The sequence below is a fragment of the Bubalus kerabau genome, chromosome 3 (genome assembly GCF_029407905.1).
Source record: "Bubalus kerabau isolate K-KA32 ecotype Philippines breed swamp buffalo chromosome 3, PCC_UOA_SB_1v2, whole genome shotgun sequence".
Classification (NCBI taxonomy): domain Eukaryota; kingdom Metazoa; phylum Chordata; class Mammalia; order Artiodactyla; family Bovidae; genus Bubalus; species Bubalus kerabau.
This window is the reverse complement of record NC_073626.1, coordinates 163,622,820-163,641,511: the sequence shown is the minus strand read 5'-3', so window position 1 is coordinate 163,641,511 and position 18,692 is coordinate 163,622,820. Positions and strand designations below refer to the sequence as shown.

The 18,692-nt window shown below is 40.1% G+C and overlaps 1 protein-coding gene across 3 annotated transcripts in view; it reads left to right on the top strand.

The window, feature by feature from the left end:
• EPHA4 (EPH receptor A4) overlaps positions 1-7,493 on the top strand; it is a 159,898-nt gene extending 152,405 nt beyond the window's left edge. For all 3 annotated transcript variants that reach the window (XM_055573573.1, XM_055573575.1, XM_055573574.1), the window contains 2 exons: positions 172-1,088; positions 7,199-7,493. In XM_055573573.1, the coding sequence (XP_055429548.1) occupies positions 172-286 (115 nt within the window). In that variant the 3' untranslated portion in view covers positions 287-1,088; positions 7,199-7,493. The remainder of the gene's footprint in view (positions 1-171; positions 1,089-7,198) is intronic.
• The last annotated feature ends 11,199 nt before the right edge of the window (positions 7,494-18,692 follow it).

Genomic DNA, 18,692 nt, shown 5'->3' with positions numbered 1-18,692 from the left:
AAGCACCTACATTGTTGCGTTCAATTGCTTAATTAAACATTTTAATACACCTGCCTTGTTGTGCTGTATTAATTGTGGCTGATTCAAATGTGTGTCTGCATGAAGCCCGGAAGAGATTCTCGGCCCTCATCATATTTTCCTCTCCTCCTTTTTTTCTCCCCCTACTTACAGTGACCTGGCCAGGATTGGCATCACGGCTGTCACACACCAGAATAAGGTCTTGAGCAGCGTCCAGGCAATGAGAACCCAAATGCAGCAGATACACGGCAGAATGGTTCCAGTCTGAGCCAGTATTGAATAAACTCAAAACTCTTGAAATTAGTTTACCTCATCCATGCACTTTAATTGAAGAACTGCACTTTTTTTACTTCGTCTTCGCCCTCTGAAATTAAAGGAAAAAAAAAAATCTGCAGCGTTGCTTGGTGTACAGATTGCTGAAACCGTGGGGCTTACAGAAATGACAACCGTCATTTGAATTAGACTTGGAACAAATTGTTTCTCAGAAGTACATCCGTCCATCACTAATCTGTAAAATACATGTACCTATATAAATAGACCACCGCCTCCAAGTTTCAACGCCGTATTTGCTGCCAGACGCTGAGCTTCTCTGAGACATCCTCGATCGTCTCTTCATTTGGAATTACAACCGTAGTATTTTGTTTGTGGCATAAACTACAGTCCATCCTTCTTTCACTGGAATGAAGACCATGCCCAGGACCATTTTTTTAAAGGACCCGGTTGTAACTTTTAAGGCTTGGTTCGTACAATGGATAAAACCTAAGTGAACGTCATGTGATTCGTCAATGTTGCTGCCCTGTGCTCCGGCCACCTGGTGGATTATGACGACATGAGGGGCTGGAGAGAGGAGGAAAGTGGATTTTAAAATAATAATAGTAATAATAAATCCCAACACCATACCCCCTTCCTGGGCAAATCAGGGGCTTTGGGCCCAAGGCTGTGCCATATAAGTCTTATTTGGGAACTCTACAAACTTCTCGTAACTACCTTATGGATAGTGGATTGTGACAATCTTGTGTAGGGAACTTTCATACTTTCCTCCTTTAAAGAAGCAAGCCCAAATCTACAAGGTAAGACAAAAGAACCAGCAATGAGTCTTTCTCTAGTGAAAGTGTTTTTTAACTTTATCTCATTCGAAACACTGAGCAGTAAATATCTGTCATGTTGATCAGGTAGTTTGGGTTGAGATTTCAGTGGGAGAGCAGACCCAAAGTAATATGGCTTCTCTCCTGTTCTTCCAGGAAGAATTGAAATAGAAACCATATGAGGTCAGGACAGCATCTAGACCTCCATTTGCTGTGCTTTCTTTCATACTGTGTGGGTCCTCTTGCCCTTTGGTGCCCTTCATTCCTGCCACAAATGGTTATTGAGCATCTTTTGGGTACTGGGTAATAATCTCTAACCTTATTGGGCCTGCATGTATTCCATTCTTTGGAGGATTTTTTTCAGTTGAGGAGTTCTGGAAGGTCTTTTCCATTGGTTTCATTTCCTGTTTTTTTTTTTTTTTTTTTTTTTTGAGTATTTGATATGTACCATACCATTTTTTAAATTTAATTTTTTATTTTAAATTTTAGATTGGAGTATAGTTGATTTACAGTGTTGTATTAGTTTCAGATATACCAAAAAATGATTCAGTTATACATATACATGTGTCCATCTTTTTTCAGATTCTTTTCCATTATGGTTTATCACAGGATGATCAATATAGTTCCCTGTGCCATATAGTAGGTCTTTGTTGGTTATTTTATATATGCATCAGTTCGATTCTATGGGGTCGCATAGAGTCGGACACGACTGAAGCGACTTAGCAGCAGCAGTAGCAGTTCAATCCAGTTGCTCAGTCGTGTCTGACTCTTTGCGACCCCATGAATCGCAGCACACCAGGCCTCTCTGTCCATCACCAGCTCCCGGAGTTCACTCAAACTCATGTCCATCGAGTCAGTGATGCCATCCAGCCGCTATCTCATCCTCTGTCGTCCCCTTCTCCTCCTGCCCCCAATCCTTCCTAGCATCAGAGTCTTTTCCAATGAGTCAACTCTTCGAATGAGGTGGCCAAAGTATTGGAGTTTCAGCTTTAGCATCAGTCCTTCCAAAGAACACCCAAGACTGATCTCCTTTAGAAGGGACTAGTTGGATCTCCTTGCAGTCCAAGGGACTGTCAAGAGTCTTCTTCAACACCACAGTTCAAAAGCATCAATGCTTCGGCGCTCAGCTTTTCACATCCATACATGACCACTGGAAAAACCATAGCCTTGACTAGATGGACCTTTGTTGGCAAAGTAATGTCTCTGCTTTTGAATATGCTGTCTAGGTTGGTCATAACTTTCCTTCCAAGGAGTAAGCGTCTTTTAATTTCGTGGCTGCAATCACCAACTACAGCAATTTTGGAGTCCAAAAAAATAAAGTCTGACACTGTTTCCACTGTTTCCCCATCTATTTCCCATGAAGTGATGGGACCAGATGCCATGATCTTCGTTTTCTGAATGTTGAGCTTTAAGCCAACGTTTTCACTCTCCTCTTTCACTTTCATCAAGAGGCTTTTTAGTTCCTCTCACTTTCTGCCATAAGGGTGGTGTCATCTGGATATCTGAAGTGATTGATATTTCTCCCGGCAATCTTGATTCCAGCTTGTGCTTCTTCCAGTCCAGCGTTTCTCATGATGTACTCTGCATACAAGTTAAATAAGCAGGGTGACAATATACAGCCTTGACATACTTCTTTTCCTATTTGAAACATGCTCAGTTACTCAGTCGTGTCCAACTCTAAGCGACCTTATGGACTACAATCTGCCAGGCTCCTCTGGCCCTGAAATTTTCCAGGCAAGAATACTGGAGTGGGTTGCCATTTCCTCATCCAGGGGATCTTCCTGACCCAGAGATCAAACCTGAGTCTCCTGTGTCTCCTGCATTGGCAGGCGGATTCTTTACCACTAAGCCACCTGGATAGTACTGTGTATATGTTAATACCAAATTCCTAATTTATCCTTTCCTCACACTTTCCCTTGGTAACCATTAGCTTGTTTACAAAGTCTGTGAGTCTGTTTCTGTTTTGTAAATAAGTTCATTTGCATCATTAATTTTAGATTCTATATATAAGCGATATCATATGATATGTGTTATAGATTCCACATATAGGTGATATCATATGGTATTTTTCTTTCTCTAACTTACTTCACTTAGTATGATAATCTCTAGGTCCGTCTATGTTGCTGCCAATGGCATTATTTCATTCTTTTTATGGCCAAATAGTATTTCATTGTATATATTTATCCATTCCTCTGTCAGTGGGCCTTTAGGTTGCTTCTACACCTTAGCTATTGCGACCAGTGCGGCTGTGAACATTGGGGTGCATGTTTCCTTTTGGAGTGTGGTTTTCTCCAATACATGCCCAGCCATGTTCCTGGCCTGCCCTAGTGCCCCCGATACCAAACGAGATCAGCTGGGAGAGACCTATCTAGATGGCAACAGTGAGACTTGGAAGTCACCTTGACTGACTCATTATTAGAAAGTGACCAACTAAAAAATCAGACTTTTCACCCATCAAGCCCAGTAGCCTTAGGTACTTCTGCTTTAATTCCGGAATTTTCTTCTTAAAACATGTGAATTTAAATGATTATGTTCATTCCTAGAAGCAAATAGCCTAACTTTTTTGACTGGACAGATTTTAACTTTCTAAACTCTTCCCTTTTATCACTTTTAAACAAGAGCTTGGTTGATTTTAATGACCTTTTCCCCCACCTTGGTTTTATCCTGAAAGCTATTTCTTATAGAGCAAGAAATGTTAAATTTGATGCTGTCAAATCATGACAGTTTAGTAAAAACCTTTTTGCAACATTAGTTGTAAAAGCTTTTCTGTTCAGAAGGAATGTGAAATTTGTTTTTTAAACTACTCCAAGAATTTTTGTTTTATCACCACTTCTGCTGAAGTTTAGGAGTTCTGGATATTCATGTTAAGAGTTGACAAATGTGAGGGGATCGCTTGCTTTTTAAAAAAGAAACTATATATTTCTTTCCTTCTGTAAAGCTGTGGGGTATTTTGTTTTCAATTCCCATAGTCCGATTCAAATAAGGTGGCATTATAGTGTTATCCTATGAGTAAAAAGAGAATGTTACCTTGCATACATTGAATAATTTAAAGTTTTGCTTTCTTACAATCAACAGCTTAAGACTTGAGGTATTTTTCTAAACATAGTCAAAACAGAATATTTGTATATTTTTGAACTTTTTCTTTTGTATTGGGGTATAACTAACAATATTGTGATAGTTTCAGGTGGACAGTGAAGGGACTCAGCCACACATATACATGTATTCATTCTCCCCTAAAACCCCCTTCCATCCAAGCTGCCACATAACATTGAGCAGAGTTCCATGTGCTATACAGTAGGACCTTGTTGGTTATCCATTTTAGATATAGCAATGTGTACATGACTGTCCCAAACTCCTAACTATCCCTTCCCTGCTGGCAACCAACCCTAAGTTCGTTTTCTTAATCTGTGAGTCTCTTTCAAAGTAGAATATTAAAACAAAACAAAACCAAAAATAGAGTGTGTCAATTCTAAAATATCCTAGCACGTTAATGTTACATACTATGTTGGAGTGGATTTGTTACATCTCAGCAGGTATGTTGGCAATGTTCAGATGGGAATTGAGAGAAAAGTAGAATATGAAATTCATTCAAAGGTTGCCCTCTGAATCTTAATTTTGACTCATTGTCTGAATTTGAGTCCAGGCCAATGGAAAGGCCCCAAAATGGCTAAAATAATATCCAGTAACAGTAAAAGTGGAACTACACTGCTTCCAGGAAGCTACCCACATTGGAAGAGAGATTGAGGACAATAGGAGTTTGTATTATTTCTCAGGGTGTGGAGCTAGATTCTGGCATCCAGACAGCTTAGATTCCAAAGCCAACCGCGATGTTGACACTGGGAAGTTCACCGTGTGTTTCTTTATAACTCCGTTCCTCCACCTGTAAATTAGAGATAATGACACTTCAATAGAAACACCTTTCCCAACACATGGTGTTGTTGTATAAATGTCATGCTCAGATGCAGAACACACTGAACATCATAGAAGAAAAGTGTAGTCTTCCTCCAACGTGTCCCAAGTGTTATTCACCTGTCTTTCACTTGTGAAGCCAAATGTTTTGTTGCAACAGGCTGCAGCAGGGTGAAATGAAGCTCAGTGGTCGGGAACCATCCAGGTGAAGATTGTTCACTTTCAGTGGGTTTATGAGGGTTTGGGGGTAAGTGCGTATCTATACAAAAGGTGGAAGATCACTCCTGTGTTATTCAGCCTTGAAATGTAGGAAATCGTTATTTTATAATTGGAAAGAGTGAAATGGGCAAGACCCCGTTGCAATGAAAAGAACTGGTTGGTAAAGACACTTTGATGTCTTCATGAATGACTCAAAGGAACAATGCTTTTGTTTATTTAGTCACCATGAAAGTCACATCTTTCACTTCTGATCCCACACAGACCACATGCTTTGTCTGGTCTCTGTTCAGTCAATTCTCCACCATAAAGAGGTTGCTTGAATTCAAAGAAGAAGAGGTTTATTTTTCTCCCTTTCATTCTGACATCAGCTAGATTTAAGTCTCCACATTCCCACACTTCTCATTTCCAATTCCTGTCCTTTTCATATACACACTGAGTTTCCAGATAGCCTACTTAATATTACAAATATATTTATATCTAGGTATTTAGTGAAGAAAGAAGTTGGCAGACACAAAGGAGATAAATGTGTTTTTGAGACACCTCTCTCCTCGAAGGGTGGGGTTTCTAGGAGCAAAAGAAAATCACCTTCAAAACGTGTGCATATCCCTATGGAGTTTGTTATTCTCCATTAGAGGTCAAATTTGAATCCACTTTGTCCTTCATGTAAATAAATACATACCTCTCTGACAGAGTTACTGGCTTCCAGAGGAAAAACAGTACAAAAAATAAATCTGATCCTTTTTCTTTCATTTTTTTTTTCATAATTGTCACAAATGAATGATGTTGACAAGTGGCTTGGCAGTTATGCCCTTACCCACATTTATAACTTTAAGAAGTAATATCTATCTGAAAATTTTATTATTCCTTCTCCAAATAAAGTATTTTCTGCAAGTTTATATAACGGTCATTTACCACCAAGAAACTCAGTTTTGTGTATCTCCCTCCTACAATAAACATGCACATATACAAAACAAGCAGATAAATGGGTTTGATAAAACAAGGGAAATTATCTGTCATGAGATGCATTGGTCTTAATTTTGCTGTACACTTGAGGCCAGCAACAGCTTAACATGACCACTGTCTTTACAGTCCAATTAACAGTCTTGTTGGAAAGTTATCAAAAGAAAAGAAGAGGAATTGTTTCTTTTGGTTTGAGTCAATTCTTTGATGACCGAGAGGACAGTGGTTCCATTGCATTGTGCCAGCCTCATTGGAATCTAGGTTATTAGGGCAACTGTGGCTTATTAGCTCTTGGTGGGCTTCAGTCTCAAGACCCCCCTCACTGTACCCATGACCCTGGGTCTCCTCTCTCTACCTGTTAGGTGCATATTTCATGGATCTTTTACTAATCAGATATTTCATTAGAAGTCACTTTCTCTTTGTGAAAAATACCTAATGCTTTTTATTTCATGGTTGGCATTTTTTTTTTTCAATCATATTGTTGAATATTGATGGATTGGGATATTTCCAGATGTGTCCCAGAATATACCAGTTTCCTCTTTGAAAATACTGGGACTTTTTAGAATAATACAATGTGCACTCTTTCACTAACTCTAAGTCCTTCTTGCACAAATGAACCATAACAGGTCAGAATTTTTATTGCAAAGAAAAACTGTTCCCATAGTAGGTAAAGCCTGGCTGTAGGCTTAGACTGGGTAGATTCTAATTCCAGCTCTGCTACTTCTAAATGTATGAGCACAAGCAAGTTGTTTAGCTTCTCTGTGGTTCCATGTCCTCATCCACATAGTAGGTAAATGAATAGTATCTTACTCAGAGTTGTAATGATTGAGATGTTAATAAACTTTTTTTGTTGTTATTTTAGTTATCATTTGTCAGAAGAGGAAAGTAAGAATTTATGATCTTCCTCCTGAACTCCTTACCTAGTCATCTCTGTACTTACATGGGTTGACAACTGGCTGGCAAGATCAGTTGCTGTTTTGTCTGAAGTCTTGTTCTTTTCTCTACAGGGAGTAGATTCTGCTATCTTGGCCTCACAGCCCTTCCTGTTGAAGCCCACAGGAGCAAACAAAACACATCCTCCTCAATTCCTCCCGAACGTGTTTCTTCTGCTTCTACTATGACAGTTCTGGAGCAAAGACACTGATGAAACGATACTCATTGATGAAAAGAATATGTTTCTGACTTTCAAATCCTCTTTCCCGGTGAAAGAAACAGCAAACATTCAAGCTTCAGCATCTGTTCTCCCATTGCACTGAGGAATGTCCTGTCTGGCAGCACCAACTCTGCAGAGCCCTTGTTCCTGAACTCCTTTGGTTTTATTTATATGTATTTCCATATCTCATTCCTGTACGTCCCTGCTGCACTGGTGTGGCAGCAAATGACTGAAGGCTACAGGTTTTACCATGGACACCAGATCAGGTGCCACCACGCAGAACAAAGCCAGTGTCCGTGAGCTGCCTATGATATGCATTGCTGAAGCAACGTTATACCCAGGGTGTGCCATCACAGTGATATAAATATATTTTTTTCCTAGACTAACTATGAGCTGACTATCTCTTTTGATGTGTGTACATAGGTGTGCCTGTGTGTACGCGTGTGTATGTGTGTATGAGTATATAACCTCATGCTTAGAACTGCCTGTGAATGTTGTGGAATGCTACCCATGGAGGGGTCTGGTTTGCCACCTGTTCTGAGATGAAGAGCCACATGAGACAGTGGGCCTGGAGACCATGCCCCGTCCCCTTAGAACGACAGCCAGGAAGCATTAAATGTCCTGTATCTAAATGTGTATTTTGTAGCAGCCACCCTAACCTTAATAAGTCATCCTACAGCTTTGGACAGAGGCATTTTCACCTTAGCGGTGGAGTGATTTTAAAATTTAAATCCATGCAGGTGACAACCCAGCATCGAAATCACAAATTCTGATTGAACTCCTCATCTGAATCACCAGTTGCTTGGTGGAGGGAGAGAAGGGGATGGAATTTGTCTGGTACCCCCCAGTGGAATACAAGTAGCCTTTGTTTTCCTGCATAAATGGACTTGTTGAATGCGAACAAATATATGCAATTCATATACTTTCGGAGATGAACGTAGATGTGTGTGTCAGCTTCAAGATGATGTGTCCTGGATTAATACTTTGTCTCCCAGTGTCACAGAAAAATACATGCCAGTGACTCTTGAGGTTAGCATAGTTGGGGTGAAATGGCCTCAAGCAACTTCAGGTTCCCAGTGTACACGGAAAGTTCCGCCATTGTGAATATGCAGCTAAGTTCTCTGCCCCTCAAAGGTGCATCAGCCTCCTGGAATCCGAGGTCCAGTGTGTGAAGATTCAGTTTTGGTCTAATACATATACCAAACTCCAGCCAACATACTGCCATTTTTCATAATCGGAGTGGCTGCCTTGCTTATTCTAAGCTATGGTTGCAGAAACTGTGGCCATTTGTATAAGCTATAACATCAAATCAGGGAAAAATGGGGAAAAAATTCTAAACCCTATGTTGTTGAATAAGTAGAGAAAATCATCAATAAATATTTATTGCATTCTGACAGGGTGTATGGCATTGTATTCTCATAACTATGCCAGAGTGACAAAGTTAATTCACCCCTTTTGGGGGACTTTAATATATTTTTAAAGGGATGTGCCTATGCATTGATGCCTGAAAAAAATATGTATAAAGAAATGAGGTTGAATCTCTGAGCGGGTTTTCTTTCCCCAGAGGTCAGGGCAGGAGACCAACTTCAGGGGCTATATCTGGTCCCAAGAATGAATGCTGCCCTAGTGAATGCAGATGCTAAGTCATGCTCAGATGCTAAATCATTAGGCAGCATTAAGCTGTTCCCCTGCACCAAATTAAGTAGCTTCACCATGTGTTTGCTGGCCCCAAATTATTTTTAACAATCTTAAAAATGAAACGCTTTGGTGTGTTTTACAAAGTTATTTTAAAGAAAGGTTATGCTCGCTACATTGCTGGTGTGTGTGTTTTTGAGACCTCTTGTATTCAATCTGTGAAGGATATGTGTATTAATCCATACACACTTATAGCCTCAATATTTGTCTGAAGACACTTAAATTCTGACAAGTAAAGGAAAGTTCTAGAAGCAATATTTTCACTTCTTAAACATTCTCCAAACAACATCAAGCATTGATACACACTGAAGAGTACATTTATTTTTTTGTATCACTCCAAGTATGTTGGAATATGCAAGGACTGTGGTTAAAATTAGAATGTATAAGGCATATTATAATTTAGTTCATACTGAAGAAGAAATTAACAGAACAATGCTTGGTTCATACATTTTCCAAAATTTGAACAATCTCTTGAGTTAGACATAGAGATTTTCTATTTTGTTTTAATTTGTCAAGGTATTTTTCTTCCCTTCATGAACTTTAGGTACACATAACTTATGTCATTTATTTATGGTCTTTTATACCTAGTTTGTAAATTGTAAAATAGCAAACTAAATGCAAAGAGTTTGCATTTGAAAATAATAAAGTAGTTGCCGTATACAAACCTGGAATCTAGTTGTCTCTTTTCAACAGTTTTTACTGCATGCATGATGTTTCTAAATTAATTACTTGCTGGTTGTCATTTGGTTAGAACACAAAATCTTCAATTCTAAGCATACTTATTTGGAAAATAAAAAGCATTTTGACATCTAAATGGCCCTTGCCCTTGAGAACAATGTATTAGAAATCTAACTTAGATTCCGTAAGATCCTGTATCCCATTTAATTAAGACCAAACTTTGGTTGGACTTCAGGCTGCACCTTTTACTCATCATACTAGGGCATGTGTCCTAATTTCCCTGTGGCCTTTCTTTTTTTTTTTTGTGGAATGGCAATTACAATGCCAAGAGCTTTTATAAAGACTAAATATATTAAAATGTTAGCACAGTGTCTAGCATCTAGCTAGAACTCAACAAACAGTAGCTTTGATGAGGAGGCGCTAGTGATATAAATTGTCTTTAAAATTCCCAGTTCTGCACCCTCTCTAATACCATTGCTACTGATCCAAGTGACCAGCTATGCATCCTTACCACAAGGCTTTAATCCAGAATCCATAGACCCTTGGGGCTTCCCTGATAGCTCCGTTGGTAAAGAATCCACCTGCAGTGCAGTAGACCCCAGTTCAATTCCTGGGTTGGGAAGATCCCCTGGAGAAGAGATAGGCTACCCACTCCAGTATTCTTGGACTTCCCTTGTGGCTCAGCTGGGTTTGATCTCTGGGTTGCGAAGATCTTCTGGAGAAGGCAAAGTCTAGGTCTACCCACTCTAGTATTCTGGCATAGAGAATTCCATGGACTATACAGTCCATGAGGTCGCAAAGAGTCAGACACAACTGAGCAACATTCACATAGACCCTTGAGGATACACCACTGGAGCTCCAAGTTTCCAAAAGTTTTCCTAAAACATGATGCAGATTTAATGATTATATGTGTGTTATGATGGGGAGATGGTTCATAAATTTCATCAAATTGGTGTGGAACATAAGAATATGAAAGGCCACAGTTTTAAGAATGAATGTTCTCCTCATGATATTATTTCATTCAACAAGCTACCATTGACTAAGCCACTGTTAACTGAAAATCAGACTCAAAGACTTATTATAATAAATGAAAAAACTAAGTGAAGCTGGTTTCAGAGAGCAGGGGTGTATGTGCCTTTTAGTGTTAACAGTGACATTTTAAAACATGGGCTTTGAAATGAAAAGAATCTGGGCTATGTCTGGCTACTTTGTGTTTATTTCTTACTGAAACACCTCTCTAGAATCAGCTGTATTGAAATGTAGAGCAATTGGGAATGTATTTGTGATTGTAAAGAGACTAGGCTTGACATTTCCTCCACAACTTGTTTAACAAGATAGAAAAGCAACTGGTAATAGAAGATATGTCTCCTCTATATGGAGACAAGGGCTTCCCTGATGGCTCAGCGGGTAAAGAATCTGCCAGCAATACAGGAGACACAGGAAATGAGGGTTCAGTCTCTGGGTTGAGAAGATTTCCTAGAGGAGGAAAATGGCAACCCACTCCAGTATTCTTGCCTGGAAAATCCTATGGACCAAGGGTCGCAAAGAGTTGGACATGACATAGCGACTACATACGCATATGGAGATATAATAATATAGATAAATAGACATTTTATGAGAAAAATGGTTCATGAAGTTATGGAGACTGAAAAGTTCCACAATCTGCAAACTGGATATACAGAAAGGCCAGGGGTATAATTCAGCCCAAACTCAAAGGCCTGAGAACCAGTTGAGCCAATGGTGTAAATTTATGTCCAAGGGCAGGAGAAAATGAGATGAAATGTCTCGGCTGAAAGAGTGAGGCTGGGAAAAGAGGAAGGTGGGGATTCCTCCATCCATATCCTGACATATTCGATGATACCCACCCATACTGGGGAGGACATACTGAGTCCACTGATTCAAATGCTAATCTCAACTGAAAACACCCTCACGGACACACCCAGAAATGATGTTTAATCTGGGCACCCTGTGGCATGTCAGTCTGACACATAAACTTAACCATCACATCATCAGTATTTTCCCTTACATTTTTTAGAATGAGCTAGTAGAGTGCCACATGTAATCTTAATAATTTTGAGATTAATTTCAGTGTAAGTGTGATGTGGGATTTTACATTATTTGAGGGTAATGCATGCTAACTTCTGACCCCTATTTTTCCTGCTGGATGCACTTAAGTTTGATTTCCAGCTCACATCACAGCCTGGAGAAGATTCAGAGGACCTTCCTGGCAACTTTCCAAGCAGTGACTCAGGAATCCAAACTGTTCCTCTCCTGTGAGGCTGCCACACATGATGTCCAAGGCCACCACATAAGGGGAAGAGAATGTGGAAGCTGGTGCTGCAGACTGTACGGTCAGATTTGGAAAGGGCTTATATCCCTGCTTCCCTGCTTCACTGACCAGAACCCAATCACATGGACCTAATCTCTTTGGAGGCTGGGCAGTGTGCATAGGAAGAGGAACTAAAACAGTTGAGCAGGTAGCCAGGTTCTATCACGAGTACAGGAGCCCCATGCACCTAGTGGGGGTCAGGGAAAACTTCCTGTAGAAGTCACGTGCATCTAAAGGCGTTGTTTGATCTCCCATAAATGTGCCTGTAGCCATTTCCCAGAGATGCAGACAAGCACAAGCAATGTTCAGACTTGTTACAACATTTGCATTCTCATCCTTGTCAACCTAGATGCTTTAAGGATTGTATTTTCCTTTCTGCATCACAGATCTCTACTTAGACAACTTTGGCTACCTACAACCTCCTGTTTGTACACAAAAGTGCCTGCCTTTTAGGGTTTAAATTGCCTTAGCCACTCAGTTTCCCTAGGAAGAAAGGGGGGGACATAGAATAAACTCTAATCCAAGCAACAATTTTGAGGTGTTATTTTTTCCTCCAAGTAAAGATACAACTATTGCACAAAACCAGCTTATCCCCTTGATGTCTCCCAGATGGACAAGACCTGAAGGCTTGTTCTGAGACTTCTGAAGAATTAGAGCTAAAGTGCAGTCTCAGAGGATTTCAGTCCTTTAAACATTTGTGAACACTTAAACCATGTGCTAGCCATGTACTGAACTCTGTTTATTTATATATAATAGCTTATGACAGATAGAAGCACTCAGGCCCATTTTATGGATGAAAACACTTAAGGCATAAGTTGATTGGATCACTAGTCTGAGGCCACCCCGCTAATAAAGGTTGGAATTTAGACAGGTAGTTGAACTCCAGAGATTGCTTGCCACCTCTATTCCACCACCATACCTTTTGATAAACACGGGTTGCCCCCTCCTGTCTAATTAATCAATTTGTCCAGTGGGTATATTCCATTTGATGATGCCACACACCATTGTGAACAGGTATATTAGTCAGTACATTCTTCCCTAAACACCACTTGCCTATTCTGGTGCCAGATGGCTTACTTTTGTCTGATTTGTCATGTTAATTATTTTTTATAAACTCCAGTGAATCAAACTATGCCTTAAGAACAGTGTTCACCTTCCACACTGTGTTTTGTGAGAATTAATTTCCAAAGTCAGAAGTGAAAGTGTTAGTCATTCGGTCATGTCCGACTCTGAGACCCCATGGACTATAATACACCAGGGTTCTCTGTCCATGGAATTCTCCAGGCAAGAGTACTAAAATGGATTGTCATTTCCTACTTCAGGGGATCTTCCCAACCCAGGGCTTGAACCTACGTCATCCACATCGCAGGCAGATTCTTTATCATTTGAGCCACCGGGGAAGCCCTTAGGTACAGTGTTCACCATACACATTGTATTTCGTGATAATTAATTTCCATTGATTCCTTTTCACTAAAAGCAGAGTGTCATCTACTATTGCTCAGATACCACCTGTGATATATAGTGGGAGAGGAAGTGGTGATTTTATTTAATTATCATTTTCATGTTCTAAGCATAAAAGCTATGGACAACATTTCTCAAATGCCATTCTTCATTTTGATGATGGCCTCTGACAAAGAGGCTAGTTACTAACTAAATAGGAAAAAAAGAGATGAGTCCAAAGATGAGAGAAAAATCAACCAAATGAGAGACTGAGCATGATGGATTAAAAAAGTTCACAGATTTTATGTGGACCCTATCTGTGTGACCTTGGACAAATCCCTTAACCCCCTTGAAACTCAGTTTACTCATCTTTAAAACGAGAGCCTTCTTTGTCAGGGTGATCCCTTCTTTGTCAGGGTCTTGTGAGAATTCATTGTGATCAGTTCTAAAGAAAATTCTAGTGGATGTTTACATGAGCCAATTAGACCATGTGAACGAGCCATGTTGTCCAAATGTGACACCATAGAGAGTACATAAATATTTAGATACATCATTAGGTTGATAAAATGTTGATGAGTATTATTAAATAGACGGTAGGTTGGGGCCAGAAGGATTCTATGATCAAATAAGATTGGAAAACAGTAATGTATTTCACTAATCCCTTTTGGAGAATCATAAAGCATTTTAACTTAATACATTAAAGACTCTAAGAAGTCCCATGGGAAAGAAACCAGTTTTGCCTGTTTAAGCTTTTTCCTAACACATTTGAAAATAAAACCCTCTTGTTATCTTCTTGCTGATAAGATGGTTGGATAGCATCACTGATTCAATGGCCATAAACTTGGACATGAATTTGGATGAACTCTGGGAGATGGTGAGGGACAGGGAGGGCTGGCGTGCTGCAGTCCATGGGGTTGCAAGGAGTCTGACATGACTTACCAATTAAACAACAACAACAGCATCTCCATAGAATGAAAATTATCGGAAACACAATTTAGACATCTATTCACTGGGGATTCGGATGAGAAAACTGGAGAGGACCACAGATGCATCCCACATTGCATGACTCTGAGTTCTTGTAGCTTGACTCCCAGCTCATGGTGCATCTACCTCCATACCCCCTAACGCAGAGTCCAGGGACTTACCTGGATTTTCGGCTGCACAGAGATTTGCCTTTTGCTCATTGGTGGTCTAGGGACTATAGTTCTGGCTGGGGTAGAGCCAGTTTTGGCGTGAGGTAGGAGCATAAGTTGGAGAGACTGTGTTATTGGAAAGTGTGAATGTCGAGCCTTGATTTGGGAACCCATGTAGGAGGTTTTAAGTCATGAAATGGCCATTGTGAGCCAGTCATGATCTGGGCTAAATCTCTGAATTCTTCTAGACATAATAAAGAACCAAATGAATTTTGACAATGAAAAAATACCCCACACACTTAAATCAACAACCTAATTAAGACTTGTAGCTATGTCGTGTGCTTTAGCCTCAGTGATTTTACCCTTCCCCTTTGGAGGAAGTGCCTTGAGCCATTGACTGCTCCCAGTTGAATGGGTAATAGACCCCTGACATATCTTGTTTCTGGCAAACTCCCTGTATATAATTCTTTGTTTACAACACTGCTGTAGAAAACTTCATGAATACTTAGAAGAAAATAGAATTAGGACCTAAGGACCCAGTTAAAATCAACTTAGTAGAACATAGACATTGCTTTGTGCAGAGCTGGAAAAGATAGCCATGCTAGAAAGCAACTTTAACATGCACCCAGAGAAACTATATATTATACCCATAATGTGTAAGAGGCAATTATGGCTTAGTAATCTGCAGTGTATCACTACCTAGCAATCAGATTGACGTATTCTAATGAGACCCATGTTGTTTGTAATCAGACTGGCATTGCTTATTCAGATCTCTATTCCATAAGATGCACTTTTAAATGGCTCAGATTGCACCAGATGCTATAAGAAATAGCATTCTGTTTTATTCCATTACTAGCATTTTTCCCTCTTCCAATTAGCATAATTTAAAATCAGCCAGAGGCAAATGTGAGGGGCTGGAAAGTTGCAAAGAAGTTCAAGAACAACTGGATAGAAAAAAGGCAAGAAGACATACATGCACATGTTTTTCTGTGGATAAGAGAACATTGCAATTAATAGCCCAGAATTTATTTCTGTGACTTATTGAAATATTAGAGTCTCTCAGGAAGCTAATTGCCCTATAGGTTCTTCTTGCTTATGCATTATCTTGTAGATGACATAATAGAATCACCCCCTCATTTACTATTCAGTTAAGGTTTAATTGAGTTCATCTTTCTCCACCTCAAAATGGCCAGAAACCTGGAGAATCAAAACAAATTCTCATTTGTAAAATGAGAAGATCCTTGTAAATTGCCTCTTTTATAACTTAGGTCTTGGCTATTTATAAAATATCTGAAGTTAAAACCTGAGCTAACATAATAAATACTTTTCCCTGGTGTAATCAGCCATGATGCTAGAAACAACAGCTTTTAAATAAGTTTTTAAAATAAAGATCTGATGTTGGAAGACTACATTTCCAATGATATGTCTTCCCAGGATCTTTGCATCACCCTTGCTATATAGTGTAAACTCCCTCGGCTGTTCCTTGGGCTTTTGTTGGTAGTTCAACCAGAATTCATTCTCCCTTGGTTCTCTTCCTAATAGCACCTAACATGAGGTCTATGACCTCTCTTTATGTCATCTAAGTGGGATTGACTCATCCCTGGGCTTCCCAGGTGGTTCAATGGTAAAGAACCTGCCTGCCAATGCAGGGGACATTTGAGACACTAGTTCAATCCCCAAGTTGGGAAGATCCCCTGAAGGAGGAAATGGCAACCCGCTCCAGCATTCTTGCCTGGGAAATCCCACTGACAGAGGAGTCTTGCTGTCTACGGTCCATGTGGTCACAAAGAGTAGGACACGACTGAGAAGCTAAGCATGGACCCATGACCTATCCCCAGCTACAGTTACCCTAGAGGATCTGAATCAGCATAAACCCTTAACACAAGGACTGTGTCAGGGGAGGTCCAATCAAAGTGAAACTTGAGACTCCTTTTCCATAGCAAGTGAAGCCATCTTTCTGGAACCCTACCCACCCCCACCCCTGCATGAAGAAAAAGTACCATGTTCTCTGGCACTCTGAGATCATGAGAAAAGTCATCCTCAGTATAGTGATACACATAGGTGAAAAGAATCTCAAAGAAACCAAGCTGCATCCAGCTCTCCTGGAGCTGGTTCATACCAGCTAGCTCATGAGAGCCAATTGCTAAATTTTCAGGGATCTTGTGAGTTGGTTAACATTATGTTTGTAGCTTAAAACATAAACTGACCACAGTGGAAGTATTCACACCATGGAACTCTGCTAAGTCCCTTCAGTCATGTCCGACTCTGTGCGACCCCATAGACGGCAGCCCACCAGGCTTCCCCGTCCCTGGGATTCTCCAGGCAAGAACACTGGAGTGGGTTGCCATTTCCTCCTCCAATTGCAAAAAATAAAAATCAGGGCTACTGATTCTTTTTCTCCTTCCCCCTTTTCTCCTCTTTCCTCTTCTTCCCCCTCCTCCTTACTTCCAGATCCAGTGGTTAAGCATTTACTAGCTTTCCATATGGAGAAGGAAATGGCAACCCACTCCAGTGTTCTTGCCTTGAGAATCCCAGGGACAGGGGAGCCTGGTGGGCTGCCATCTATGGGGTCACACAGAGTCGGACACGACTGAAGTGACTTAGCAGCAGCAGCAGCAGCTTTCCATAGGCTGTATCTCCAACTGAATCATGCCTGAAAGCTTGGCTTACTCTGGTGCTTTTCAGATCAGAAGTCTAGAGTCTCTCTTTATTGGTAAATCAGTTTGACCCAGATGGTTTTTGGTTACAGCTCACCAAAGGCATATCCACCTGACTTGCAAAGTTCTCCATGATCACAAGAGCTAACATTTATGAAGACTGTGCTAAGGACCAAAAAGTGTGCTAAGCACAAATTTACTTTAGCTCAAATTAAACATCCATTCCTACAAAATAAAATGGTACTTTTATTACTTCTGATTCAAATGTGAAGAAACTAAGCCTTAAGATATAAGCACCACTTGTCAAAGTTTCAAAGAGACCTACTTAGAGTGTTCCAAATGCACCAAGCCTTTTCATACCTTAGTGCCTCCCCTATGCCGTTTATTCTCTTAATAGACCATGTCCACCAGGTTAATGCCCATCATCCTTCAAGTTCCTGAGTCAGTGCCTCACAGGGGTCTTCTTTATCCTCTTAGTCTGAGCTACATGACACCCCACATCACCTTGAGCCTATCTTGCTGGCAATGTTTTTAAAAATGCCAAGTACTTAATTGATTTCCCTCTTGGTTCCCCTACTAGACTCAACGATGAACAGAATCTTAGAAATCTTTTCTTTTTACTGTCTATATCTTCGTGCCTGCTAACATGGCTCTCCACGAGGTAGCTGGTTAACTAATGCTGGGTGAATGACTTGAGGGAATGAAACAATGAATCCATGTCATGTGTCTTGCTGCACTGAAATTCAAGGAAAAAAGAAATCTTCTGTCATTACCCTGAATACATACTCTTATGCTAAATATGAGAATCATCAGAAAGCTATCAAAACTCTTTGTCTTTTTTCATTTTTCTCATGTTCAGTATCACCATGTTTCATCATCAGGCATTGTCTGTCTAGGTATTGGGCAGATAGAAGAATGTGTTGAGAAGATTAGAAAGATAATTGGCTTTTGTGTCAAATAGACTGGACATCAATTCTAGCCCCATCATTTACTACCTGGGTCATCTTAGGCAACTTGTATGCTTTCCTCATATGTAAAATGGGACTGATGCCCAACATTTAAGGTTCCTGTATGACAGCAAATAGTTGTAATGGCCAGATGCATGGTAATAGGCACTTAAGAAATAGCAACTCTATCTTATTGTCCCATGACTTTGTAATGTAATGCATATATTTCCTCCCTGCCCCCAAGACTATCACCTAAGATTTGGTGTCTGAGCTCTGTTTACTTAGTTTGGATATTGCAAACTAACTACTGCATACTATTTTTTTGTTGTTCACTCACTAAGTAGTGTCTGACTATTTGCAACCCCATGGGCTGCAGCACACCAGGATTCCCTGTCCTTCACTATCTCCCAAGAGTAGTTTATTCAAACTCATGTCTGTTGAATGGTGATGCTATCTAACCATCTCATCC